General features: G+C 47.5%; 1 protein-coding gene across 2 annotated transcripts; it reads right to left on the reverse strand.

Moving 5' to 3' along the window:
- Positions 1–1355: 1355 nt before the first annotated feature.
- On the reverse strand, positions 1356–27685 carry FAXDC2 (fatty acid hydroxylase domain containing 2). 2 transcript variants are annotated; one of them, XM_016213702.2, is made up of 9 exons: positions 27662–27685; positions 11369–11416; positions 9299–9390; positions 9102–9205; positions 7510–7631; positions 4009–4214; positions 3229–3334; positions 2675–2841; positions 1356–1903 (listed from the first exon to the last, which is right to left on the reverse strand). In XM_016213702.2, the coding sequence occupies exons 2-9, from the start codon at positions 11414–11416 to the stop codon at positions 1750–1752; spliced, it is 999 nt and encodes a 332-aa protein (XP_016069188.1). In that variant the 5' UTR covers positions 27662–27685; the 3' UTR covers positions 1356–1749. The 2 variants fall into 2 exon arrangements, with proteins under 2 accessions (XP_016069188.1, XP_087673067.1); XM_087816941.1 differs by lacking the exon at positions 27662–27685 and adding an exon at positions 21763–21819.
- Positions 27686–27958: the final 273 nt, after the last annotated feature.

A 27958-nucleotide genomic window follows, 5' to 3' on the forward strand; every position in this document is an offset into this window, starting at 1 on the left:
TTTCCATGCTTCCTCCTTTCACATTCACATTTTTTGCTGCAAATTTAGAGACCTGCCTTTTCTTGAGCCTTATTGTTTACCAACCATAGGGCCCTTCTGTTTGATGCAGAAGAGGACAGGGCTGGGCCCCTCTGCCAGGGCCCAACCACTTTCCTGCCAAAAGCAGTGAGTGGAGGACAGCCACTTGTCCCCCTAGGTGCCCTGTTACAGCTTCAAAATCTCAAGATCTTAAAGGGAACAAAATGTTTCCATTCTTCCTCTTTCTTCATGTTCCTCACTTCCTACCCTTCTTAGTATACTGAAGGTGGGCTACTGTCCAAACGTTTAGTTATAGGAACAGGTTGTGGGTGCAGGCCAGCGTCAGTGCATCAGAAGTTGTACTTCAGGTTAAGGGTTCAGGTCATCTTAGGGAGGGGCCAGATGCACCAACTGCAGAGGCGGGTGGGGCTTTGCAAGGCCTGGGAGGACTCTGCCTGGCTAGGGCTTAGCTGGCTGAGTGGGCAGGTTCTCTGGGTAGCTAGGGCTGACGGGAAGAAGTCCTTTTTGATGGTTCTGCCTGGAGACTTGGCTATATCATATGTCAAAGTATTTTATAAAGCTACCGTGGGTAGTTACCTTGACATACAGGAACCAAAAGTTCAGGAATAGACCCAGGTATGTATAAGAATTTAGTAACTGATAATGGTGGCCTCTCAAATCAGAGTGGTCTTCACGTGGTTCTTGGGAGCCACAGGGTCCCTGGCAATGTCAGTGGCTGCTGAGGGAAAGCCAGGGTGGGGCTTGCTTCAACCCAAGCAGTGGTTTGGTTTTAATAAGGTTCCTGGTAAGATTTAATCTGAAAAGGCATCACTGCTACAACTGGTTAATCTTGGGGGGGGGGGGGGGGGGCGAGGATTTTGCCCCTTGTTCAGGCATGTTTTTCTTGCCTTCTCTTTGGAGGGAGAGGGTTCTAGCCTCCTGTCCTGCTTCAGAGAGGGTAATTAGGGGCTTCATTCAAGTGTCCCCAAAAGGCAGCAACTTTGACCCTTCCCTCTGTGGATTAAGGAGCCGCCAGTTTAGCAGGTCCATGGGGTTTGGCCTTTGGTTCCCACGTGTGGCTGAAGGTACTGGCGTTTGATCTGCATCTCTGTGGTGTCTCAGCTGTAATCCAGGGAGGAGCTTCAATGGTATTTTTCTTTTCAGAGATAGCTGATGTTTATTTGCAGTGGGTCAGAGATAAAAGGGGGCCTTTGTCACTGACTCTGTGTTTGGGAGGGATGATGGGGACTTTACCCCTACAACTATTGCCAGGTGTCCGGGCCCTAGCCTGAGTAGGGTATGATAAGTTTTGGGGACAGGAAAGGGCTCAAGTGCTCCCTTCTGGTTCCCCCCCCCCCCCCCAGGGCAGCTCTATGGAGCCCTGTAGCCTCCAGGGAGGCTGCCCCCCTTTATGATTCTCTACATCTTGCTCACACGGGGGTCATCTGGGGTCCCCCTTCCCTTTTACACAGAGGACCGTGGGGACTAGCCATTCTGAGAGCTGTTTCTTGTCCCTCTTAAGCTAACTCCTGGTCCCCAGGGGTAGTCGGGGAACCTTGGCCCTGCATTTCCTAGAAGCCAGACTTCCCCCTGCCCTTCTGGTGCTACCATTAAGAGTGCGTTAAGAGAATGCATGGCTGAAGAAGTAAGTCCTTAGGTGCGGTCAGGAGGCCTCGGGCCACCTTAATAGTCCGCTGCTGAGGGGACAGCCAGGATGGAACTCAGGCCCTCTCACTCCATCTTCGGGGGATCGGGGATGCTCTCGGAGAGTGGAGTGAAGCCTAACAGGAGGATGTGTCTCTCGTAGGCCTTGGTCTGCTTAAACACCGTGTCCGTCCCATGGAGGTGGTCCAGCACCCCCAGCACCCCATAGCACTGGTTGAACCTGGAGGAGGGAGAGAGGAGGGTGCTGGAGGCCCCTGTGCTGACCTCCAATTCATTTGTGCCAGCCTCACCCATTTCTAAACCCTCCTGCTCCCCACCATGCTGACCACCTGCATCAGAGTACCCAGGGGAGATGTGGCACACATTTGGGGCCACTCCAGACTGGAAACCTGCAAGTTTCCTTTGAAAAGTTCTCATTGTGATTGCGATGCACACAAGTCAGAACCTGTGGCAGAACTTGGCTTGTTCAGGTAGGTTCAGGGGACCACCTGAATCAGAATCCCCTGGAACACCTATTAAATGCAGATTTCCAGGCCCTGCTCCCTGCCCCCAGACACTGATTCAGCATATTTGGAGTGGAACCCAAGAGTGTGCATTTTGGCAAAGCACATCTCAGGTGATTCCGGTGCAGGAGGTTCCCAGACCACACTTGAGAAAGCCTGGAGTCTTTTGGTGCACAAGTCCCCTTGAACTGCATGCAGGACTTCTATGTATATATACATTTTCTGACAGTGCCCATAGCTTATATTGGGTACTCAAAGGGTCCAGGACCTAAATAAAGTTTAAAAACCCTGTTGCAGGAAGATCCAGAGTAAGAAAGAAGGAAAGAGCAAGGTGGTCTGGGATCCAGCATGGTCATTATTTTCCCCACCCCCAGACCTCCCTCCACTAGCCCCACATTTAAACAGACAGCAGTGTCTGCTAGCAGACGCTCCAGGAATAAAGGGGGAGCTTCCTGCCTAGGGACCCACGGTGGGAAGGGGAGCCTTACTTGAGATGGTGATAGTCGTGGAACTCGGGTGAAGGCAGGAAGGGTAGGTGGTAGCCACAGTGGGAGATGGTGGTGACAATGAGGGTCAGGGAGAACCACACGACGATGGAGGACAAGTGGGAGCCCATGACTATGGGGCCCACCATCGCCGGCAGCATGTTGGAGACCTGCAAAGGGACGGCTGTTGGGAGGTGGGTCCCAGGGAGATGGAGAGGACTCAGTTGGGTGTCCCCTTTGCCCCACGGTGGTACTACGAAATACTTCCTTGACTCAGGTCTGGAGAAGATGAAAGAGTGTCAGGACCTTGGTTTGCTGGAACCGCTCACCTTTGTAGCTTGGGACAATGTTAATGGTTTGAGCATCAACTTCCTCGTTAGTAAAATGAGGATTAAAAGGGTTCTTGGGAAGATTATGTTGGGCATCTAGCATAGCCTGGCACATGCTAAGTCAACAAGTGGTAGCTGTTTAATGGGAAGGAAAGGGCCAGTGTGGTCTGATTCTCTGGGGAGACCCTAGGGAAGGTGGCTGGGCCTGTGCCCCTTGCGTCTACTCACCACGTGCTCGATAGGGTGGGCATAGAGAGAGATCACACCAATGGGAGCCGTCCACTCGTGGTGTTTCTTATGGATTTTCTTGTAGAATGCTGGGTGGTGAAGGAGCCTGGAAAATAGAAAATAGTTAATCTTCCAATCTCCCTTCTTTTCCCACCAGACCAGGAGAAACCAAAGGTAGGGACCAGAGGTTACATCTGTGGAGCAAGCTTGAAAACACACAGACCTGCCTGGAGCTCTCACCCCACCTCTTACTGGGGGTGGGTTACTTTGCCTCTGTTCACCTCAGTTGTATTAGCTATAAAATGGGGATGATGCCCAGAAAGATCACTAAGGAAATGAATGGGAGAGGCCCCGCTGCACACACGAATGGAGAGGCTCACTCTTTTCTGGACAGTCTCAGTTGTCCTCATTGTCAGTTGTGGAACAGAGGTGTCTCCTGTTTACTACTATGTGGGAGGCTTTTTAAAATATATATCTTCATTGATTTCAGAGAGAGGAAGGGAGAGGGAGAGAGAGAAACATCAATGATGAGAGAGTCACTGATTGGATGCCTCCTGCACGCCTCCTGCTCAGGATGGAGCCCACAACCTGGGCATGTGCCCTGACTGGGAATTGAACTGAGACCTCCTGATCCCAAGTCAGTGCTCAACCGCTGAGCCACGCCAGCCTTGTGGGAGGCTTTTGAGGCCAGGTGGTGCTGGCCTGCAATCCCGAGGCCATGGTTCCTCGTAGGCAGGAGAGAGTGAGGGGCCGGCTGTGCTCAGGCAGGGCCCCACTCACCGGTGTGAGTAGTAGAACATGACCTCCTCGATCAGAGTGAAGACCGCCAGCTCCAGGAGGACCCAGTGGAAGGTGGGCAGCTCTCGGCGGCAGGGGTCTCTCCACAACTTGAGGGTGGGATAGAGGAAGACCACAATGGGGAGAGAGATCAGGAACTGGTTGAACAGAACTGTGCGCACGGACTGGCGTAGTTTCACAGGGTCCACCTGCCAAGGGAAGGAAACAGGGAGATGGATGACAATGTGGAAAGTTGTCTTCTCCTTCTAGAAACTAGGCTCCACGGTGACCTGCCAGGAGTGATGCCTGGCTGTAGGTGGCAGCCCCTGCCTGCCGCCCAGCCCTGGGGCTGAACCATGTGGTAATGCCCCTGCCTTAGGAAACTTGCCTCCCGGCAGCCTTCAGTCTGCCTGAACCTGCCTTCACCTTCCTGGTTCTGCAGCTATCACCACAGTCCTGTTTCTCTGGACAGGCCTTGGGGGAGCCTCCAGGTTGCTTGGAGAAGCTCAGCTCTCCGATTGACATCGTCATTCAGCCTTCTAGCCCCTCCTCAGCCAGAGAACCTTGACCGTGATCAGACGCAGAGATGAAGGCCCTCCGCCTCTTGTGGTCCAGCCTCACAGGACTAGGCCCAGAGTGCAGAAGGAGGTGAGCCAGGGAGCTGCCTGTCCGGCCTCCTGATTAACTTCCTGTGACCCAGTTTCCTCGTTCTCACAGCCAGCATTTTCCCAAGAATCAGTAACCCCCCGGCCATTCCCTTCATGGGAGCACTGGGAGTCCCAAGAATAGCCCCATAACCACGGGTGACTTCCTGGGGTCTGAGGAACTGGCTTAGGATTGGTCGGAAGGGATTTCTCCCCGCGCTCCCTCTGCAAGCTGTAGGGGTTTCTTCCCCAAGGTGAGCCTGGCTTCATGGTGGTCCTCAGACTAAGCCTTCCCCTTCCTCCAGCCTTTCCAGGTACTGTGTCACCAAGAGATGATGATTTTGTGATTATTTTAGGAGATGCAGGCTGAAAGATCCAGGGTGAAATTTGGAAGTCTGGATTTTGAAGTCTGGAACTTTCAAATGCTTAAGCAAAAGAATTATAGAGATATAGAGATTTACATTTTTATACATTGATGAAGTAAATGTAAAATGTTTAAAATTGGGGAATCTAGGTGATGTGTAAATGAGTGTACTGCTTTTTCAACTTTTGTATATATGTTTACAATTGTTCATAATTACAAAATATTGGGGAAGAAAAAGTGGACAGAGAGGAACTGGAAACTGTAGACAAAGAGCCTTGCTGCAAAGGAGAGCAGAAATATGAGTGGTAGGGAGCATGGGAGACTGGGTCAAGGGTTTTTGTTTGGTTTGGGTTTTGTTTTGCTTGTTTTTTCGTTTTTTAATCCTCACTCGAGGATATATTTTTATTGATTTTAGAGAGAGAGGAAAGGAGAGAGAAAAAAATCACATTGATGTGAGAGAGAAACATTGATCGGTTGCCTCCCGTATGCACCCCAAGCAGGGATAGAAACAGCAGCCTGGGTATGGGCCCTGACCGGGGATCAAACCCATGACCTCTCGGTGTACCAGACGATGCCCCAACCGAGTCACACCAGCCAGGGCTGGTTTGGTTTTAAGATGGAAAAAATTATAGCATGTTGATAATAATCCAGAGAGGAGTAATCTAGGACAGGAAGGAAAAAAAGATACACTGAAAGAGAAGGGGGAATTGCTGGAACAATTTCCTGGAGCCAACACGAGATCCTGGGCTGTGGTGCCCCTGTAGGGGGCGAGGGGAGCTCGCCTGCTGCATCGGGCGGGGAGGCGGGGCATGTGCTGGAAGTGCAGGATCCGGAGGAGACGTTGGGGATTTGAGGAAAGAGGAGAGGTGTGAACTAGCTATCCAGGAGAGTGGGAGAGTCAACCGGCCAGGGACGGACCTCATGAATGCCTCCAGTGCTCAGGCGCCACCTGACGATCTGTTTCTGATGTCCTAGGTGAGGGATCAGGCCTTTCTGGAATTGGCCGAAAACTAAATGGCCTCCAGGGCTTCCTTCTTTCTTGTGTGTCTACCTGAGGATGCACACAGTGTAGGAGCACTGGACCTGGAGTCAGGTGAGACTAGCCCTGGCTCTGTTCCCTGGGAACACTCTGACCTTGAGCTGGTCGCTGCTCCTCTCTGAACCTCTGCTTCTGCAAAATGCGACACCTTCCCTGTGTGGCTCTGCAGTCATTGTAGGCTGTGGAGTGTTGCCAGGTTAGGTGATATTCTTGAGAGTTGATGCGGCCTTGTGTTTAGCAACATGAACCCGGGCTTCAGAAAGCTTGAGTGAGAATCATGGCCTGCCCATGTCACATCTCAGAACCTCCGTTTTCTCATCTGAACCACGAAGGTTACTACAGCACGTGGCCTGGCAGATGTCAGCATCTCATCAATGGTGCCTGGTAAGGAGACCCCCATGATGGACACGGCTCTCAATGGCCAAACACTGGCTTTGACACTTAGGCTCCAGTCCACGCCTACCAAGCTGGACCTGGGGAAACCCCCTGGCTGGCTGCTCTTGTCCCAAGTGAGGGGAACTGTGAGCCAGGCCAACAGCTCTGGTTCAGGAAGGGGCTTTCCAAAAGTCCCGGTCAAAGGCACTCTTTTCCAGCCATTTTTCCTTCTGGAGCGCAGGGCTCGGGCAGAATGCCCAAGAGCTGAGGTGATTCACCCAGGTACCTGGGCCGATCCCTCAAAGAGGATTGTCTTCTCTGGGAAAGAAGCCAGGGTGTGATTGGGGTGGAGGACCTGGGTTGGAGAATCACCTTCTTCCTTGTTGGATAGGAAAAGGCTCCTGGAGGTGGTGAGCTGGGCTCAGGGAGCAGTGGGGCTCTCCCGGCGCTGTGTGAGTGGGTGTGTGCTGGCCTTTGTCCCACCTGCGCCGGGAGTTCCTTGTGGGCAGGGGCTGGGCCTTGCTTATTTGTCATGGATAAACTAAGCACTGTGGGTTGAACTGAATAATTGGGAAAGAAGACCTGCTTGAAAAACCACCACAACCCACACATTCGGAATCCACACTACCCATCTAGCATAGTTGGGTCGGCCATTGTTTCCACAGCTCACTCCCTCCCTCACGACAGCTGGTATCCGTGGTTCATCTTCCAGCCATTGCTCATCCTATGCCTGTGGCAAAGGGTGGAGCTTCCTGACATCTCCAGGACTCACCCAGTGCCAGGCTGAGCTGATCACTTCTGTCCCTAAAATGCTAACCCCAGTGCTGTGGGGAGACACAGGCAGGGACAGTGTGGGGCTGGCAATCACAAGACCACAACAGTAGTCTTCACTGGCTGGCTCTAAGGTTTGAGCCGAAATACTTCTTTCTAAACTTCTAACTTGAGGGAGCCTCATGCACCATGAGGGAGCCTTGGCTCAGCCTGGCCCCGGTCTCTCCCAGGCCAGTGGTGAGAATGTTGAGAGTGGGGCTTTAGCGCCTGCTTTCTGGGCTTTGACCGGGAGGAGCTGCAACCACTCTTACCGGTTCATTCTTGCCGACCTGAATCCGGTAGCGGGAGATGAAGTTAGGTTTCCCAGTTGTGTCAACCACTAGGAGAAGCCCATTGAAGGTCCAGAATGACAGAGCGGGCAGGTAGGTGGCACCTGAGGTTGGGAAGCAGAAGGGAACAATCAGGGTGACTTCAGGTTCTCACAGAAAGTACATGAATTCACTACACAACTGACGGTGACCCAGGTGGCATTGTAGACAGTCCCTTGTCAGGAAGGTCTTGGTGCTTGAAGCCAGGGGATCTACCTTTAGTCCTGGGTGACAAACTAGCCGAGGGGAGCTTGGACAGGTCACTTAAGGAGTGTCTTATTTTCATTTTCTTAGTTGTAATACAGGGACAACAACCTTCTAAGTGGTTAAAGATTTAAAAAATAAAAGTATGTACACTAAAATATAAATCAACTCAGGCTGACATTTGAACCCTTTGAATTTCCAAGGAAGGGAGAAGGAAAGGAAGTAGGGTATGGTATGGCTCACAATGCGCACTGGACTAGGAGTCGGGGACCTAATCCCTGGTGCCCTGCTGACTGAGCAGTGCCACCCAGGCACCCGTCCCATCATCGTTTCCCAAAGTGGGAAACTCATCCCTCAAGGGGCGTGTTGGTTAAACAGCCTTCACACCTACTGTCCTGGAGGGTCACGGTCCAGACTAGTGTGCTCAAGGCTCTGAGAATTCCTGCAGCAAAGAAACCTGTTTGATTTGGTCGAACTCAACCTTTCCCAGGCTTTTTTTTAACCCTTTTTTTAACACTTCTCATCATTGTAACAGAAATATGTAAAATGTTTCCCCACCACTTTCCCCATAGACATTTGCAATCCACACTGTTCTTTTCGATGACTGCTTAAGATCCCTTTGAACCAGTCATACTCGTTCAGCCCGTTTTCAGAGTTATCCATCCAGCTGAAAACAAGGGGCATTTTATTTGTACTTTCGCTTTGTGACAACTGACACTTTTTTATCTCCCCTTCTAGACTGGGACATAGGTTTTTGCTGGGGGAGACCAGCGCTTCGTCTTCAATATCTCTCTTCCATGCGAGTCTGGCACAGAGTCACGTTCATAAGTCTTATTCGAGTGGATGGGGACATTCGTTATGTAGACAATGCTGTTATAGTTGAAATGGCTATTTTCTTCCACGATGTTTTCTCAGGCTTGTTTCCAGCCATTCACACTGTCAGTAAATATTTGAGTGACCGCTTGCTGTCCAGCCCCAAGAGCTAGATGGCACCAAGTACAAGGACACAGCCTCACATGACATTGAGCAGCTGTCTGCACTTGTAGGCCTGACATCTAGAAGCAGGAGTATTGTTCTAAACCTGCCTTCATTTTCACGCAAACAATTTCTTTCTTCATTTTTCTATTTTCGGGGGGCAGGGAGGTCTCTATTTCTCAACTTCTTTGGTTAGATATGCTTAGACATCCATTCCAAATTGCCCATAAGTTGAGCACTGTCTTAAACTTTAAGTCCTTACTCCTTGTAGTAATGAGCTGAGCAAGATAAAAGTAAAAGAATTACGCCATAGTCGTGTACCCAAACCCCCAATGCCAGTGATCCAGGAACCTCACCTATCACAAAGAGGGTCCACTCCTTCCCTTCGAATGTGAACAGCAGCCTCTCCCACTGGGTTTGCCAGAAGTAGCCAGAAGCACCCCAAAATCTCTGAAGATGCCTTGGAAGAAAAATCACTCAGGTTTCTGGGTGGGGACTGGTGGGCGCTCTACCCAGACCCCCACCACACTGCCCTCAGGTCCAACAGACTCACCATGTGACTGAGTTCCAGAAGGCCACAAGCAAGAGAAGGCCAGAGCCCAGGATGAAAGCTGTCTTCCTCATGGAGCCCCAGATGTGTCCCTCCTGGGGGGGAAAAGGCAGTGTCAGGCCCCAGCAAGCCTGCCTTCCCACGAAGCTCACTGCTGAAGCCTGGCAGGCGTGATATATGATTGGGATCTCAACCACGCCAGCTTTGTGGACCTTTCCCCCATTTCTACGGGAGGCTCATCCTTATCAAGAGCTCTGCGCTGTAGATGGGTGTGTTTATGGAAATTAGAGCTCAGGGTTCAGGGAGGGAAGGGAACCAACCTGACTCGAGGGAAACTGGCAGGCAATTCTGTTACCCAGAGAAAGGCAGGCGAGCCTTCCAACAGCTGTGGGGTTTTGTCACCAGTCCTCTTGTTGAAGAGCAATGCACATTATGTAGGCATTGGAATCACCTGGGAGCTTTTTTTAAATTCAGATGTACTGGCCCCTCCCCAACCCAATTATGTAAGAGCCTCTGGGGTGGAGGCTGGGCCTCTGGGTTTTTAAAAGTTCCCCAGCTAATTCCAAGGCTAAGCCAGCATCACAGAAGGCCCTGCAGAATCCTTAGTGAGGGCACGGGGACTTCACTGCGCTCACGGGCCAGGCCTGTTTTCCCATCCCCGTGACCCTCTTGCCCTTGAAGAAACGAGTAAATGAACATATGTTCTGACTTTCAAGGATCCCTCTGCCTTCCAGCAAGACTAGCCAAGGTTGCCAGCTGCACAGACGCTGAGCAGTTCTAGGGGCAAAGAGCAGACCACTGGCAACCCCTGGGAGGAGCTTCCATGTCCTCCAAGAGCCTAAAGCAGAGATCACAGCAAGCCTGCTGCTCACACATGAAGGTCCCAGCCTTGGAGAGGGAAAACACTGGCTGCCAGGTGAGTCACCAGTTTTCTTGTGCCATGGACAGGAATTACAAACATCCCTTACATCCCATGTTTCCAAGCCCAGATGGAGTCAGCTCAGATTCTTTCCTGGAGGAGACCTGCAGGTGCTGGGCCCCGTGTGCCTGGGGCTTATCTGCAGTTCAGTGAACTGCGCCAGACACGAAGGGTCAGGGGGTGTGGTGGGGGAGGAGTGGATTGAATAGGACGCTCCATTTTCACCCAGAGACCTGAAGGAGCAGATTGTTTTGATTGACCCATTCAGAGCAACCTGAGTCTGCACTGAATCATTTCTTCTCGGCTTACCTGTCCCACCTTTGATCAAATGACCAAAAAGCAGCAGGTCATTTTCCACGGCCAGTGAACAGTTGTTGAAAGGCTAGTGCTCATCGGGGCCTTGAGCTCTGGAAATGAGCTTTTCTCTCTCCCTCTCCCTCCGTGAGGGCTGGATCCACAGGATCAGAGGAACTTGCTCTTTTACACAGGCCATTCACTCCGAGGTCAGCCCCTGGCTCATCACACAGGTTATCTTGGGCTTTTGCAATTATCCGTTTTCTAGGACTCAGAGGGCCCTGCTCATGAGCTTTTCCAGACTCACTAGGAATTTTTCATTTGCGTTTAATCAAATCAAGCTAAATCAAGTTAAAAACCTCAACCTCACATTTAGGGTTAGATGTTTTTTCAGGGATTGAGGTGATTTCTCTCTCCAGCAGCCCAAGTGAAGGGACTATAAACAGAACATGGACCTCTGTGGAGGGCGGGGGTATGCAGTGGTGCAGTGCAGAAGTTAGCTGGGGTCAGGAGCTGGCTCCCAGCCCCCGTTTCCAGTCCCCAGTGGGCCTCTCTCTTCCCCAAAGCAGCTCTAGAGAGGGGTGGTTCTGAAGGCCTGAGGCATGGGGCACTCTAAGGGCCAGCAGACAGTGGTAGGGTAGCTTTCGGGCTGGCTGCACCCAAGTGCAGGTAAGGGGGCTTTGCTTACACGGCGGCTTGGAGTCAGGTGCTCTTGGCTCAGCTACTGAAACGAGCACATCACCAATGTGTCAGTTTCCCCTAAACCTTGGGGGAGACGTCAGATACGCGGCAGTCGCCCAGATGGGAAGAGTCACTGGCTGCGCTCCCACCAGTGCGGTGGGTGGGGAGCTGGCATTTACCTGCTTTGGCCTCGCATCGTGGAGTCGACTTCCAGCTTCTCCCTTCATCTGGAATAAGAAAGTACAGGTGAGTCTGGATGTCATTTCACACACAGCCAAGCAAGTAGGGAACAGGGAGAGCCAAGGGGAATGGCTAGCAGCGATTTTTAATGCTGGCTACTCATTAAAATCACCTGGGGAGTTAAGAAAACTTGCTCTGGGCATGAGTAATATGAATCAGGGGCTTGGCAATGGGACTTTGTCTGCCTGGAATAGGCTTTCTCAGAGATGAGACAAATCCTTTTTATTTATTTATTATTTTAGTGTACTGATTTTTTTTGGAGAGAGAAACTGATTAGAGAGAGAGAAAGAAACATCGATTTGTTGTTCCACTTATTTATGCATTCATTGGATGCTTCTTCTGTGTGCCCTGACCGGAGCCACAACCTTTGCATATCAGGAAGACGTGCTAACCAGCTGAGTTCCCAGCCAGGGCCCAAATCCTTCTTTTTGAAGAGCTTCACTCTCTGCCTCAGCATGACTCTCTCATACAGAAGAAATCTCTGTCCTCTGAACTAACTGTCCCCTCACTGCCAATGACCTATGGCCCTAGGAGACAGGGCTGACGCCAGGGCTCTGCCTCTGACTCACTTGGACAGCTTCCTGAGCCTCTGTGAAGTCAGGTTACCACACATGGACTGGATTTGCCACACTGACTAAAACTGAAGCATTCTGGAAACCGTTCAATGTGATTCAAACAGTAGGTATATTTATATATAGAAATCATTAGGACAGTGAACCTTGAAACCGGATACCTTTCTCAAGGTCACATCTCAAGGTCACATTTCAGTTGTAGCTATCACTTACTAGTCCTTGTGACCTTGGTCAAGTTATCCTCTCTGAGCCGCGGTTCCCTTAGCTATAAAATGGGAATAACTCGAGTGTCTCTCACTCATGTGATCTCTGCTGGGTGGCGGTAAGTGCCAGGAGGACGGGCTCTCTGCGGATCCTTCCTGGGCCTCCACACAGCATGTGCTTAGCGCATGTGCAGTGGATGAATTGAGCAGAGGCTTTGGTTCAGGGGTTCCTACACTGGGGCAATCACCTTGGATTGCTGTCACCTTGTGACTATTATGAAAAATGCTATTAGTATTCACGTATACAATTTTTGGATCTATTTTTACATTCCTCCTGGATATATGCCTAGGAGAGGAACTGCTGGATCATACAGTAACTATAGTTCACCTTCTGAGGAACTGACAAACTGTTTTCCAAGTGGTTGCACCATCTTACATTCCCAACAGAAATGTCTGAGGGATCCAACTTCCCTCCATCCTCACCAACACTTATTATTACTATCATTTTAATCCTTGCCCGAGGATATGTTTCTGTTGATTTTAGAGAGAGAAGAAGGGGGGAGAGAGAGAGAGAGATGTGAGAGAAAGAGAAACATCGACTGGCTGCGTCCCCTGCACGCTCCGACTGGGGATTGAACCCACCACCTTTTGGTGCACAAGACGACGCTCCCCCCAGCCAGGGCCTTGCCAAGATTTATTACTGTCCCTGTTGAAAAGTGTCATCACCTGGCCAAAGAGAAGCATGATAGATCACCTGGTCCTGCCATGTGACCAGGATGAAGGAACCTAGACAAAGGAGGCTAGGTGACCTCTCAGAGTTTACAGACGGCAAAGCCAGGATCCGGGCCCAGTTTCCTATATTTCTAAGGACATTTTGTTCTTTTGTGTTTGATGACTGTACTTGGTTTTATAATTCTAAGTGCACGTTTACCAGCTACGACCTTAGGAAATGCTGCTTCCCTGGATCCACATTTCTTATAGGTTACTTAGGCCTAAAGAAGGAAGAATGGTGATTTATAAAGTTGGGACAGCAGGAGGTGACAGGCAGAGGTGACAGGAGATGCTCACCATCTCCATGTGAATCACATCACAGCAGGAGGGGTGCAGTCAGCTCAGAGAAGAAGCCTGCCAGGGAGAAGTGCTGGGACATTGGATCAGATCAGGGAGGTAGCATCTGATTTAAGAAAAGGAACCCAAATGTTTGGCCTATTGGCCCAACTCCCACCTGGAGGCCAGGAATGGATTTCCGCCATTCTATAGCCACCCCTCCCCCTCCCCTAACCCAGCCCGCCCTGGGCCTGCTTTTTGCCATCCCCACTCCCTCCTCGGCTCCTGCCAGCAGGGCGATCTGATCTGTAGTGGTCTGTAGGTGTGGGATTCTGCCTCACTGGGAGTTCCCATGAAAACCAAGCAAAGAGAAGTAACAGAGTGAAGCTGCAGGCGCTCAGTCCCTGCTCTGACACAGGGCGGTAGTCAGGCTCCTCTGCGTGCTTGGTTGTTGGGGTGATGTAGAGTCATATTCTGTGCCACCTGAGGCTTCCAGAGGATAGCTGAGCAAGCATTTCAGGATGGGCAGCCTCAGCCCCAATGGATGGAAAACACTCCTGCCCCACATCTGGGACAACAGTGTTACTTGAAAATCTGGGTTTATAAGGATTCCAAAGCATTCTCCTTTAAATCACAATTTTCTGCTCCTTCACTGTCCAGAGCATTTCCAGTTGGCCCGATCCTGAGTCTGGCACACATTGTCCCAGAGTTCAGAGAAGCCACCCTTCGCACAGCGACAGGATTCTGGGATGAGGCAGGTCACTGTCAATCCTGCAGTTTGCCTGCTGCCTGGAGTCCCCCAAAGCATGGATCATTACGCATGAGGAAGGCAGTGGTGCTAGGTACCTTTGCGGATAAGCCTGTCAAGGGTCTTAATAACAAGGAAGCAAAGATGAAAGGAAACACCGCCAGTTGGGAGACACGGAGAGCTAAATATCTGCAACTGCCACCTGCAGACAGGTAGAACCATCACACCACCAGGGATTTCCCTCCTTGGAGGTGGTTGAGAAGAGCGAAAGGCTCTGGTGACCCTGTTGAGATAAGCATCCTGTTTGGGAAGGAAGCTGAGGGGCTTGTCTTTTAAGCTTTCAGGGCTTTTTTTTTCTCTTTAATATGTCTTTATTCCAGAGTGAGGAAGGGAGAGAGAGAAATAGAAACATCAGTGATGAGAGAGTCATTGATTGGCTGCCTCCTGCACGCCCCCTACTGGGGACTGAGCCCGCAACCCGGGCATGTACTCTGACTGGGAATCGAACCCCGACCTCCTGGATCCTAGGTGGATGCTCCACCGCTGAGCCACGCCCGGCCAGGCTCCAGGACTCTTTTTTGCTATGCCATGCCATGGGAACTTCACTTACAAGTCAAAGTCTCACTCCTAGCCTTTTCCCAGAGTCTTATTACCACTGTCTTTGCCAAGAGCTTGTGAAACAAATAAGATATGATCTTTGACCTTTTAGAAACTCATTCAATCCTGAGATTATTTATGAAGAACTTAACTCTGTGCAAGGAGCCCTGGAGATGCAATGATAAATGAGAAGCTCCATCTAGAAGTCCAAAATCCATGTCGAAAGTACTGGGCTAGAGGTCTGGGCCAGAGCTGAGAAAACACCAAGTAGGGCAGGAGATCTGGCACACCCACAAAGGAGGCCAGTGTGCAGGCTTTCTCTGTGCTCTGGGATACATGGTCTCCAACCTCAGAACGGAGCCTTCCCCTCCCAGACTGCAGTTTAGCTTGTCCAAGGAATGCTGAGTTTTAGTTAGACCATACGTTTGGGTTTTTTTTTAAGCAAGATAGATGTAGAATCTGCCACATGAATATAAAAACTGCCATTGAAGATTATTCCTTACTCCCCAAAAGAAGCAGTGCACTTTTAATGGGATACAGATGATAAATTCCTATGGAGAAATTAGTGCACTTAAGTTTTTCTCTTTGGAAGAAGTAGTATGCTTTCTTGTGCAATGCAAAAAAGAAATAGGCAGTCTGTCTCCCTCCACCCCCCCACCCCCTTTTTTAGAGAGAGAGAGAGGGAGAGAGAGAAACATCTAATTGTTGTTCCACTTATTTATTCATTGGTTGCTTCTTGTATGTGCCCTGATCCAGGATCGAACCCTTCACCTTTGCGTATTGGGATGACACTCTAACCAACTGAGCTACCCGGCCAGGGACCACCATCACCCATTTTGCTCTGGCTGCCAGTAAGCTCAGAGTTTTAGATTTAGTGCTAAATTATACCCCTTGGGGTTTTTTTCTATTATATAATCCTGCACATAAAAAAATGATATGTGTACAAGGATGTTCATTGTGAAATTGTTTTTAATGGCTAAAGATTGGAAACAACTTAAATTCCATCAAGAGAGGACTGGGTAAATAAGTTAAGAGTACATCCAATAATGCAACCTTCTGCAGCCAGTGACGAAATAAGGCAGCTTTGCCTGTACTCTTCAGAAGCTATCAAGTGAAAAAAGCAGGGTGTGGAACATATGCAGCTGTGCATGTGTGTATTTGTATGCTGTTTATGCATAAAATGATACATATAATATTAGACTATTACTGGAAGAAAACCTGTGAAACTGGTTACAGTGATGGCTTCTGGTGAGGCGAACTGGGCAGCTGAGGGACGGGGCAGAAACGAGGCTATCTCTTTACCATGTGCCCTTTTTTACTGTTTTGAACTCTGTGCCAAGAGTATATTTTACCTACTCAGAAAATGACGGAAACATTGAAACATTTTTAAATGAATTCAGTGCCCATTCAGAGGAAACATTTTACTGACGAGTCCTAATTTGCTCTCATTTTACTCTTAATCAGATTAACTTCAATTCCTGAAGGGCTTTGAGAAGTCTTTGTCTCCCTTGAAATTGGATGCCAATTTCCCCGTGGTCATTTTTCAGGGAGGAAGGATCCACGGCTTTCATTAGATTGCTGAAGGGAACTATGATGATTAAGAAGCAGGGCCCCTCCCCTGGCCGGTTTTGCTCAGTGGTTAGAGCCTTTGCCTGAGGACTGAAGGGTCCCGGGTTCGATCCCAGCCAAGGGCACGACATGGAGGCAACCGATCGGTATGTTTCTCTGATGTCGATGTTTCTCTCCCTCTCCCTTCTGCTCTCTATGAAAAGCCATGGGGGAAAAAAATGTCCTCGGGTAAGGGTTAGAAAAAAGGAAGAGCCAGTGCCTAGTTTTCTTCTCCTTCCCCACCTCCTCCTCTATTGTTTTGTTGACAATTTTACAGGATCTGAAAGCAAAGCAATAGCAGGAAAGCACCTGGTTCTTTCCTCTACAGATCACACCCTTTCCACGCCTGTCAAAGCAGTAGGAAAGGTAGTTCCTGAGTGCCTGGTGGTTTCCAATCAGTTTTTATTTATTTGCAGCTAATCTGTTGTGTATATCCTTTTATCAGGAGCTACCTCAAATTCTTTTGAAATGGACGCTGGGGATAAAGTATAAATAAACAGAACCAGATATTAAAATTAAGAACAGCCTGGCCGGGCGTGGCTCAGAGGTTGAGCGTCGACCTAGGATCGAGGCAATCAGGGTTCGATTCCCGGTCGGGGCACATGCCTGGGTTGTGGACTCGGTTAATGACTCTCTCATCATTGATGTTTCTGTCTCTCTCTCTTCCTCTCTCTGAAATCAATAAAGATATAAAAAAAAAATTTAAAAATAAAAAATAAAATAAAAATAATAACAAAATTAAGAACAAAACCTAAGAGAGACAAGAATGATGCAAGTACAAAAGACCTTGACCCTGGGAGGAGGCGGCTCTGGTTGGTTTCACAAGGCTGGGTGCTGATACCCATCACGTCCATGTTATGAAAACTGCCTGTTGCTGAGACCGAGTGATTTAGGGGCTGATATATAAATTTGACCTTGGAATCCTCTGCTGCACGTAAACCTTCTGGCCAAAGGGAAAATGACTCTTTATCTTCTCTTGGTGAAAGGCCCATTCGGCTGCAGGAGCCTCAGCCAATTATCTGTTGACATCTGATATCATTAGAAGTATTTCCTAACCTGCCATTTGTTCCTTGGCTAAGCCAATAGCCCACGTGCTAGCTCCCAAGAACCTTATCTAGGTTGCAGGACTCTCCTGAGCTACTCAATCCTATCATTCAGCTGAATATTTTATGCTGAAGCAGCTTGTTTTCTGTACCTCCCCACCCATGTGCAGACGTGTTTTTGGTTCTACGTGAACCGTCAGAAAGATTCTGGGGGAGACCTCACAGCGGGAGGATGCACCTTCACCCAGAGGAGTTCCTTAACATTGTTTGTCAATGGCAGGGCTCAAGTTAGAAATTTTGGCCAACAAAATTACCAATAGTTATTAAACATTTAGTATGTTAAGGTACCACAATCATCACATTTTTATTGTGCGTCCTCTGACTTTTTCTCTACCCTTTGAAGTCTCTCATCTAAGAACTAGAAGTTGTCCTAAGCTCATCCATTCTAATGGCCCCATTTTCCATCTGAAGAAATGGAGGCCTAGAGATACTCAGTCTTCAACTGCAAATTACAGTTATGTGGTGGAAGAACTTGAATTCAGTGCTCATTTTATCAACTGAGTCTGCAAAGAAGTATAGAATGTGCTGATGTGAGTGGCTGCGGAGTGGGCATCGGGACTGTAAAGGGATACAAAGGAATGAGATCAGCCTCCATTAGCCAGAATAGTGGATTAGATATTGTGTGAGTGTCTTTAATACCAAAGGAAAAATAGAACATATTTCTCTAAGTACATAGGAGGAGATTATGAAATAGAATTTATGATGAGAATGCATTCATGGAAGAGAAATGAAATGCACTAAAAGTAAGTATTCTGATATTTTACAACAATGAATTGATGCCCCCTTAAAGGGAATTTGATGTGTATTGTGAGATTATCCAAATTAGGTACTTTTTAGTGTAGTTCCTTCAGAAGCAGATGATTCTGACTGTGCAAGCTTTTTACTGCAGAATCCCCCAATTTAGGTAAATCACACAGCAAGGCTACAGCTGATGTTCATGACCTCAGGGATCTGAATACAGGACAGTGGAATGGGGTGAGGGTGGCAGAAGTAGACAGAGTTTAAAGTTTCATTTGTCCACATCTCAATTCTTTCAGATTCTAGGTTCCTGATATAGAATGTTGCCATTTTATAGGTATTAAGATTTGTTATCTTTATGTGAATGTGCAAGGTTTTTTGTAAACATCTTGTGAAATTATAATAATTATTTGCTTTTAGAGGAGAGAAAAGAAGGGGGGAGGGGGAAAAAAAAAAAAAAAAAAAAAGACCTTGTGGATCATCTGGTCTACCCTTGCCATTTTATAGCTAAGGAGAGAGCAGAACTGACTTGTTCCGAATTCCACACAGTTTCTGGCAAAATGCAGGCTTCCTAACACTCTGCCTAGGGCTACATGTGGTTTTGGAGTGGCACAAATTCTATTTCATCAGAGGGAAACGACACAGGGTGAGGGCTGCTGATGTGAGGACCGGAACTCCTAGTACTGCAGGCTGTTCGTATCTTAGAAAAGCTGAGGCATCTGCCTGCGGGGCCGAGACAGACCTGAATGCAATTACACAGCTTAAAGCCTCTGGTAAAGAGGGTTTTCAGGAGCCACTATGACCAGGGTCTGTGCCTAAGTGGGGCTTTTAAGGAAAAAGATATTCTTTCAAGAAGATGAAATGCATGAAGGGAAAGGTTAAACTTAGACAAAAACAACTCCCTTGGGACAGTTCAGTCATGCTCTCTCCTTGAGGTTACAGCCCCACTAACTGCGCGCCCTGGAGGCTGGAAGCCTATTTTGTTTACCATGTCCACAGCACCAAACACAAGCCTAGCCTGTAGCAGACACTCAGGAAGTATTTGTTGAACAAATAAAAGAAGGGGAAATGAATAAAGCGCATTTTTCTTTGCCCTCAGAACGTGTCCAGCATTTGCTACTGAACATCTCAGCACCTTTCCCTGTACTAACGATTTTCCTAAGGTCAGATGTTGCCGCTCAGAGCATTTCTGTTTTACCAAATTGAATTGAGTCTTTTTATCCCAACCAAAGACATTTAGCTGGAAAGAAACTGAGGCAGCCCACAAGTCGGTATCTTGTCTATCTTGCCTTGCTTGCCATAAGCCCCAAAGGCCTGGATAGGACCCAAAAACTCCCGGGCCTACTGTTCACAGCCACCTTACACACTGACTATACTCCCCTCAACCGGTAACCTTTGTGAAGCCCAGATAATAGAACTGACTTGTCCTGACTCCACACAGTTTCTGGCAAAAGCCAGGCTTCCTAAATACTCTGCCTGGCTACATGTGTTTTTGGAATAGCACAAATGGTAGTACCTGCCAAAGATACTACAAGGCCACTGGCCGTTCTAAAACCGGAGCCATTGTTGATGAATCTCGGTATGTTGCATCAAAACAGCTTTGACATGGTTGTCCAGCTCCTGCCCACACATCTATCCTGGGCCTTTACAATTTTAAAACTGTTGTCACCGGCCCCATCCCTTCTAAGTGACTCTGGCAGGTTAGAGAGAAGCAATTCGACCAGTTACTTCCTGCCAGTCTCTTCCAGTTAGATTTTCCTCTTTTGAGTTCTCACTTGGGAGTTTCTCCTACACATGGTTTTGAAGCCAAACCCAAATCCATATGATAGAGTTATCTGTCAATTGCTACCAAAACAAGACTAAGAGAAGGTAGATGGTATAAATAGAGGCAGAGGATGCAGACATTAGTGACAGACGTGCAGGGTACTCTGTACACTAAGAAAATGTTCCAGCAGCCACATGCAAAAGAATGAAGCTAGACAACTATCTTTCAACTATACTCAAAAATTAACTCAAGATGGATTAAAGACTTGAATGTAAAACCTGAAACCATAAAATACATAGAAGAAAACATAAATGCTAAGTTTCTGGACATCAGTCTTTGTGATGCTTTTGTGAATTTAATTCCAAAAGCAGGGGAAACAAAAGCAAAAGTAAACAAATGGGACTCCATCAAACTAAAAAGCTTCTGTACAGCAAAGGAAGCCATCAACAAAATGAAAAGGCAACCTACAGAGTGGGAAATATATTTGCAAATCATATACCGAATCAGCAGTTAATATCCAAAATAAAGAACTCAAATATCTCAACAACAAAAAATAAACCCAGTCAAAAAATGGGCAAGGGATCTGAATAGGCATTTTTTCCAAGAAGACATACAGCTGGCCAACAGGCACATGAAAAGATGTTCAACATCGCTAATTATTAGGGAAATGCAAATCAAAATCACAATGAGATATTACCTCGCACCTGTTAGAATGGCTATAATCAAAAAGACAAGAAATAACAAATGTTGGCGAGGATGCAGAGAAAAGAGAACCCTTGTATACTGTTTGTGGGATTGTAAATTGGTGCAGCCACTATGGAAAACAGTATGAAGATTCCTCAAAGTATAATAAGACCCAGCTATTTCTCTTCTGGGTATTTATCCAAAGAAAATTAAACACTAATTTGAAAAGATATATCAAACCTATGTTCATTGCAGCATTATTTACAATAGTCAAAATATGAAAATGGCCCTGGCAGGTAGCTCAGTTGGTTAGAGAATTGTCCCTATATGCCAAGGTTGTGGGTTCCATCCCGGGTCAGGGCACATACAAGGATCAACCAGTGAATGCATAAATAAGTGGGACAGCAAATCGTTGTCTCTCTGTCTGTCTCTCTCTCTCCCTTCTCTGCTCTCTCCCTAAAATCAATAAATTAAAAAAATTTTTTTTTACAGATATGGAAATAACCCAAGTGTCCATCAACAACTAAAGATAAAGTGTGGTATATATACAATGGACTATTACTGCCATTGATGGATGGACCTTGAAAGTATTCAACTAAGTGAAATCAGTCGGATGGAAAAAGACAAACACCATATGATTTCACTCATATGTGGGATATAAAAACAAATGAGCAAACAACAACAAAATACACAAAAAGCAAACTTACAGAGGCAGAGAACAGACTGGTGCTTACCAGAGGGGAAGGGGGTGGAAGGAGGGCAAAACGGGTAGTAAAGGGGGGTCAAGTGCATGGTGACGGGTGGAAGCTAGACTTTGGTGGTGAGCACGATGTAGTATATGCAGATGCTGAATTATAATGTTGCACACCTGAAACAATGTTATAAACCACTCTTCCCTCAATCTAAAAATTGTTTCTTTAAGAAAGAAGGGGGGAAGGATGGAAGGAAGAAAACAGTCTGGGGCACACTGTTCAGATGCAGGTGGCAGAGGTGAGAACATACTTTGCCTTTTTTTTTTTTTTTAACCCTCCCCCGAGGCTATGTTGATATGGAATGGAGAGAAACGTCGATTGGTTGCCTCCCCGACGGACAGGGACAGGACCTGCAGCCTAGGTGTATATACCCTGACCAGCGAACCCATGACCCTTTGGTGCACTGGGTGACGCTCCAGCAGAGCCACAGGGCCCAGGGCTTGCCTGCTCTCTACAGGAACTCGGGCTGGCCCTGACGCTGCCTAAGAGCTTCCCTCCCCAGTGCTTCCCACTCACCTCTGCGGTGGCTGCTTCCCAGCTCCTCCAAGGTCCGGCCACAGCTCAAGGCTACTTTTACTTCCCCTTCAGCCCCAACCTTGGTAGCTGGCTGTCGCCTAACCCTGTTTTGTTACTGGAGTGGGTCAGGAGGCTGGCCACGGAGATCAAGTTACACAGCAGCCCACTGGCCTGAGCCAGGCACGTGACAAGAGAAAAAAAGTATGGGTCTGGGTGGAATGGAGACAAAAATGCTCTTCTAGCCAAAGGCCACTTCCTTAAAGCCCGGAGGAAACAGGCAGTTCAAGGAGGAGCTTGAAAGAGCGCATTTGGCCAAACTCTGGGCTTTTTTCCTTCTTTTTAAAAACTTCCTCTGTCTTCCTCAACTTAAAAAAATGCCACCATCCCATAGGAGGCAGGTTCAATAAGAGACATGGAAAGCAGAAGGCAGGCAGTCCAAGTAGATAAAAAGGTTACATGAATCAGAGGACCTCTCTTCTTTTATTGCTTCTATTGCTGCGGAGGCAGGCAAGGGGAAGAGGTGCGCCAGCTAATACTAGTGAGTGTAGAAAGGGACACCTGTGGAGGTGAAGGTTACGTGTTGATTGAAACAGGTGAACTTAGGATCCAGGAGCCAGGACATGAACTGGTGAGCACCTTTGAAAAAGAGCCGAGTTTTTATTTTGAAATTTTATTTTGAAATTTCTAAATGTTACTTCTGAACAGGCAATATATGCATCTGATACGAAATACAGAAGGGGCAAAAGAGTGACCAGGAAAAAGTTAGCCTTTTTTCACTCTCCTCCACCCCAGTGTTTTTTCTCTCTGCCCAGAGGTTGTTTATGTAAGTACACACATATATATATATCTGTCTGTCTTCTTTCGAAACAGCATACAGAGGTGCTAGTTCTGCTCCCTGCCTTTTTGACTTAACACTCAAACGTGGAGATTGTTTCACCTCGTACCCATAAGTAATACCACATTCTTTTTAATGGCTGCAGGCTGCCACATGGTATAGGTGTATTATACTTTACTTGGCCAATAAAGGACCACTTCTTAGTTACTTTTCCCTGCCTGATTGCTGGCACAATGCAAGCACTCAATAAACACTGAATGCTTGCTCACAAATTAATTACATTTTGTACAACTTGTTCATATTTTTCCTCATCTCTCCTTGCAGAGGTACTGATATTTTTTTCAGTATTCCAGGTATTTATATAATGTATATATTCCCTGGCTGAACAAATTTGTCTGGGTACTGATCAAATTTTGCTACCTGACTTCCAAGGCCCATCTTCATCTAGCTGCTCTCACGTAACATTATTTCTCACTACTTCCTGCTTTCTAACACCCAGAGCATCGCTGTCAAGTGCACACATGTATTGTTCACTTGCCAAGTGCAGACATTTTTTAAAAATTGATTTCAGAGAGAGGAAGGGAGGGGACGGGGAGAGACAGAGAGAAACATTGATTTGCTGTTCCACTTATTTGTGTATTCATTGATTGATTCTTGCATGTGCCCTGACAGGGGATGGAACCACTAACCTTGGCAAATCGGGATGAAACTCTAATCAGCTGAGCTACCCAGTCAAGTCCAGAAAGTGCTCTTGAGGGGTCCTCAGATCCTAGAAGAAGGCAGTTCTGGGTTTAACCGGAGAGCTGCCACCCGGCAGCTTTGTGAGCTTGGCCTCTCTGAGTCTCAGTTTCCTCATCTGTTCAAAGAGTGAGATGGATTAGTGGATCTCTGAGGCCCCTCCCAATTCTAATGTCTGACAACCTGGAGTTGAGATTTATAACTATGTTTAAATTTTTCTGGAATATATCCCCTAGCTCACACCCCAAACAAACACATCTGGTTAGACACTGAAGCCTTTGGGTCCTATTGCTCCTAGAACATTACAGAATGTTAGAGAACTTCAAAACAAGATTCCTAAACTGGTCATATAAAAAAATTAAAAAAAAATCAGATTTTTGAGATCTGGCTGTAACATGAGAAATGCTGGGTTTGTTGTAACACCAGGGAGAGGGAGAGCGGGAAAGAGGGAGAGAAAGGAGGTTCAAACCTGACTAGAGAGTTCCAAAAGACAAGTTTTACTTTCATCTCTTTCCACTGGCCTGTATTTTTATTTGCCTGCCTGTTGGAAGGATTCTATAGCAGAGATCAACTTTCTTCTCTGTAAAGTACTGAATATTCAGTTAGCAGCCTTGGAGAGTTCCACAATAATAATCATCAAAAGGATGTAGCGGCAATTAAATCTCAATCAGAATCAACTAGTAAAATTACCTAAATTGTTACCTAATACTTCCATAGGCAACATTTACCATACCTGGGGGAAGCTATCTTTTTTTTTTTTTTAAATCCTCGCCCGAGGATATTTTTTCCATTGCTTTTCAGAGAGAGTGGAAGGGAATGGAAGGGAGGAGGGAGAGAGAAACATGAATATGAGAGACACATCAATTGGTTGCCGCCTCCTGAACACACCCCAGCCGGGCCGTGGCTTGAGCCTGCAACTGAGGGACTGTGGCCTTGGCTGGAATCAAACCTGGGACCCTTCTGTCTGCAGGCAGACGCTCTAACCACTGAGGAAAACAGCCAGGGCATCTGCTTCCCTCTCCTCTGTTTGCCTTTGCTCCATCTCTCCAAAGCTGTCCTGACCTCCTTCTACTACCTCTTATATATAAAACTCATTTTTCCTCTGCCTGAAATTTACTGCTCCCAGTTCCTCGTGCCTCTCTCTCTGATCTGGTCCTTCTTGGCCTCACCTCTGCCTAAATGCAGCTTCCTAGAGAGGACTTCTTTGACCTAAGCAATTTCCCCTATCTTTCCCCAATCCAGTTATTCTCTATCACTTTACTCCATTAGTTTCCTTCATGACAGTTATCAAAGTTATCCTTTTATTTCTTACTCAATGCTTGTTTACTTGTTTTCTTGTCAGTCTCTGCCACCAACTGTTAAGCTGCACAAGCCAGGAGCCATGTCTGTTTCGTTCACCTCAACATGGGGCTCTGCCCAGAGCAAATGGCCCATCAACAGAACTGGATAAACACCTAATTTCATATTAGAAGACTCGAATCCTGGTCTTATATCTGGGAGCTCAGTGACCTTAAATTATTTAATTACTTTCTGTGAAATTAGAGGAATTCATTATTTAGAACATCTTTATGGACCTCTCAGGTTAGGAACTTTGAAGGTCTATTATTATTATTGGTAAATTTTGAAATGTTACTTTAGTAGACTCTAAGGGAGAAGGAACAATCAAAGAAAATCAAATGAGATACAAATAAAACCGATTTGATATCTATTTCTGGATTTTAAAAATAAAGTGTGTTCTCATCAGAGATCAGAAGGTTTCTCAGGTGGTAATCAAAAGATCAAAATAATATTCAAATGCATAATCATGAAATATGATATATGCTTTATATTTAGGGGAGTTTGATGATCTGTTGATAATTTTCAAGAGTCAGGTTTTTTCTATTATGTAGAAAAACAGGGACAACACACTGAGCAGGAAGTTAACCCCAGCTATACCAAGAAAAAAAGCCAGCTGGGTGCATTCTTCAGTTGAATGTAAAGATAAATATATAATCTGATAAAAGACATTACACAAAGTGACAGACCTTGGCTACTTTGGGGGTGGGGGCAGGGGGACTCTAACAATGGAATTAATCAATTGTCAGGCATCTAAGTGTGTTAGCACGCTAAGGGACACAAAGGTGTTTGAGAATTGGGCTCAGAGGGTGATTTATTATGGTACTATATGCCTGGACGTATTTACCGTCCCCATTTTAAAAATATTTCAAACCCAAATATTTTTATTACATTTTATCTTTGTACACATATTATACTTTAAGAAATGTACCGTTAGATTTATTGAGAATTGGGAATAACAGAAAGCCTTGGCTAGCCAAGGATATCACCCTGACTGGTTCTTGAAAAGATCCATTTTACAGCTAGTGTTTCTCAATTTTTTTTAACCTATACCCTCCCATATAAGAAGTTATGATTAAGCCTTACTTTCTATACTTTGTAGTTCAAAAACAATAGTTATTAAAAATAAGTATGAGATTATATTCTTGAATATATTCTCCATCTGCCTTCTCATTTGTTTGGGGCCTTCCTCCCAAAGAGAATCAGTGATTTTGTTCTAATTTTGAAATAGCATAAGTACGGCACAAAATCCATTGTTTACAACAAACACTCCCAACACCTCCTGAAATAAAGCCACCTGTGTTTTACATTTCCCTTCAATAACCTGAGAAATAAACACCATGTTCTAGGTGAAGGGGTTGAGGAGACAGAGAGGTTTCCTGTTTGATTGTTTCAGTGTACACCAGGCCTGAGTGCTGCAGGAAATAACAAAATTCCAAGAAAGGACTGTGAAGGCGGCTCTTCAATGTGACTAGCTCCTGGTAGGGCTGTCCTCCCCTGAACCTAAGTGTAAGTGGGTGAAAGGATATTAGAAACCCTCAGGACAAGAGCAAGAGAGTGTCTTGCCTGCCTTCTCATCAAGTATTGTTTAACGGAATGACTGAGTGTTAAGTCTGCAGCAGAGCTAACAAATCTTGAGTATCTCAGGGAAAACAGAGACTACCAGAAACAATTTATTGAACACACACATATATATATTTTCCTCAGTGCAGGGCACTTTCTCCATTTATTAATGCAACCATCTTGTGAGATAGTTACTCATATCTCTATGTTAGAGATAAGGAGACACCCTCATTTGTAGGGGAGAAGAGTTCAGAAAGGGCATTTGATACTCTACCCTGGGGGCTGGAGTGGGGCTTTAGCTTTTGGGAATCCATTTGAAACTGCTGCTGAAGGCCAGCTCTGCCTCCAGCCTGGGAAACGGAAGTAGGATTTTGGAGACTTCCCTTAGAGGGAAATGTTTATATTTCTTTGATTTCAGAGAGAGTAAGGGAGAAGGAGGGAAAGCGATAGAAAGAAACATCAATGATGAGAGAGGCACTGATCGGCTGCCTCCTGCACGCCCCCTATTGGGGATCGCGCCCGCAGCGGGGCAGGTGCTGTGATGGGGAATCGAACTCCGATCTCCTGGATCCTGGGTCGATGCTCAGCTGCGGAGCCTCGCCCGCCGGGCTAGAGGGAAATGTTTAAAAGCAGGAAGGCCCAGGCCGCGGCGGGGCCAGCCCGGCTGCAGGCTCCACCCCTACGGGCGTGCAGGAGGCGGCGGATCAATGACTCTCATCATTGATGTTTCTCTCCCTCTCTCTCTATGAAATCAACAAAAACATACTAAAAAAAAAAAAAAAAAAAAAAAATGAAGGGAGGCCCAGTGACGGGGTGAAAGCGTCTAAGACTCGCATCCTGCTTTGGGCCGCCCGCGTCCTCTCTCAGGGCTGGGAATTGGGAGCCGCGCGCAGATGTCAGGGCTTTGTCTTCCCCCCACTGGGGCCACGGGCGGCGCGGCATCCCGGCCCCGTGAAACGCTGCCTGGGGACCGGCGTTGGCAAAGGGCCTTTTTTCCAAACAGGATTTACAGGGAATTGGGGGGGGGGGGGGGTTAAGGGGCCTTAGGGACCTCCCAGGCGAGATCTGGCCCCACTGCTCGCGCAATGAAAACCTGCCAGGCCTGCTCGGGGTCCGCGAGGCCTCGGGGCTCGCCCGGGAGGGAGTCCGCGTCCCCTTTGTCACTGGAGCGGGGCCCCGCGGGCCCGTTGCTATGGTAACGTGGCTCGCCCAGCTCCTATAGGCTGGGAGGAGGGAGGCGGGCCTCGGCGGACGTCACCCACACTCGGTTTGGCGGTACTGTCCCCACCCGTAACTTAACCGTTTGCCAGGAATGAGGCCGTGAGGTAGAGGCTTTGTGAGGGGTCCCGGGTGTGTGGGGGGGCGCATTAGTACAGAGTGAAGGGTCAGGATCTCGCCCCACCAACCAACCCCAAAGTCCGTTCCTACCAAAGGTGTGAAGGTCCTTCCAAGCAGGGAGGAGGAGGTGTCGTAATTTGGGGTTCGGTCTGGCGGGCCAAGTCCTTTGGTCCACCCAGGCCACGCCCACCAAGGGGGGGCGCCAATCTAGACCACGCCCCTTCCCTGGGCGCAGGGAAGGAGAACCAAAATGGAGGAGTAGGGATCTATATTAAACTGAGTCAGCGCGACTAATCTCGTGAAGGCTGGGGGCACGCCGTGTTCCGCAGGCGTCCTCCGAGGCCACCCCGCCCCACCATTTTCGAGGCGCCCTCTTAGTTTTGCGCC

Source organism: Miniopterus natalensis, chromosome 4 (genome assembly GCF_054644295.1).
Source record: "Miniopterus natalensis isolate mMinNat1 chromosome 4, mMinNat1.hap1, whole genome shotgun sequence".
NCBI classification, from domain to species: Eukaryota; Metazoa; Chordata; class Mammalia; order Chiroptera; family Miniopteridae; genus Miniopterus; species Miniopterus natalensis.

What these genes read in the sequence shown, in the direction of transcription:
- FAXDC2 (XM_016213702.2), bottom strand. Translation starts at nt 11,416, where the DNA reads ATGAAGGGAGAAGCTGGAAGTCGACTCCACGATGCGAGGCCAAAGCAG. An exon ending in TTCTGGAACTCAGTCACATG is followed by an intron (nt 9,206 to 9,298) that starts GTGAGTCTGTTG and finishes TTTTCTTCCAAG; the next exon opens with GCATCTTCAGAGATTTTGGG. An exon ending in ATGTTCTACTACTCACACCG is followed by an intron (nt 3,335 to 4,008) that starts GTGAGTGGGGCC and finishes TCTATTTTCCAG; the next exon opens with GCTCCTTCACCACCCAGCAT.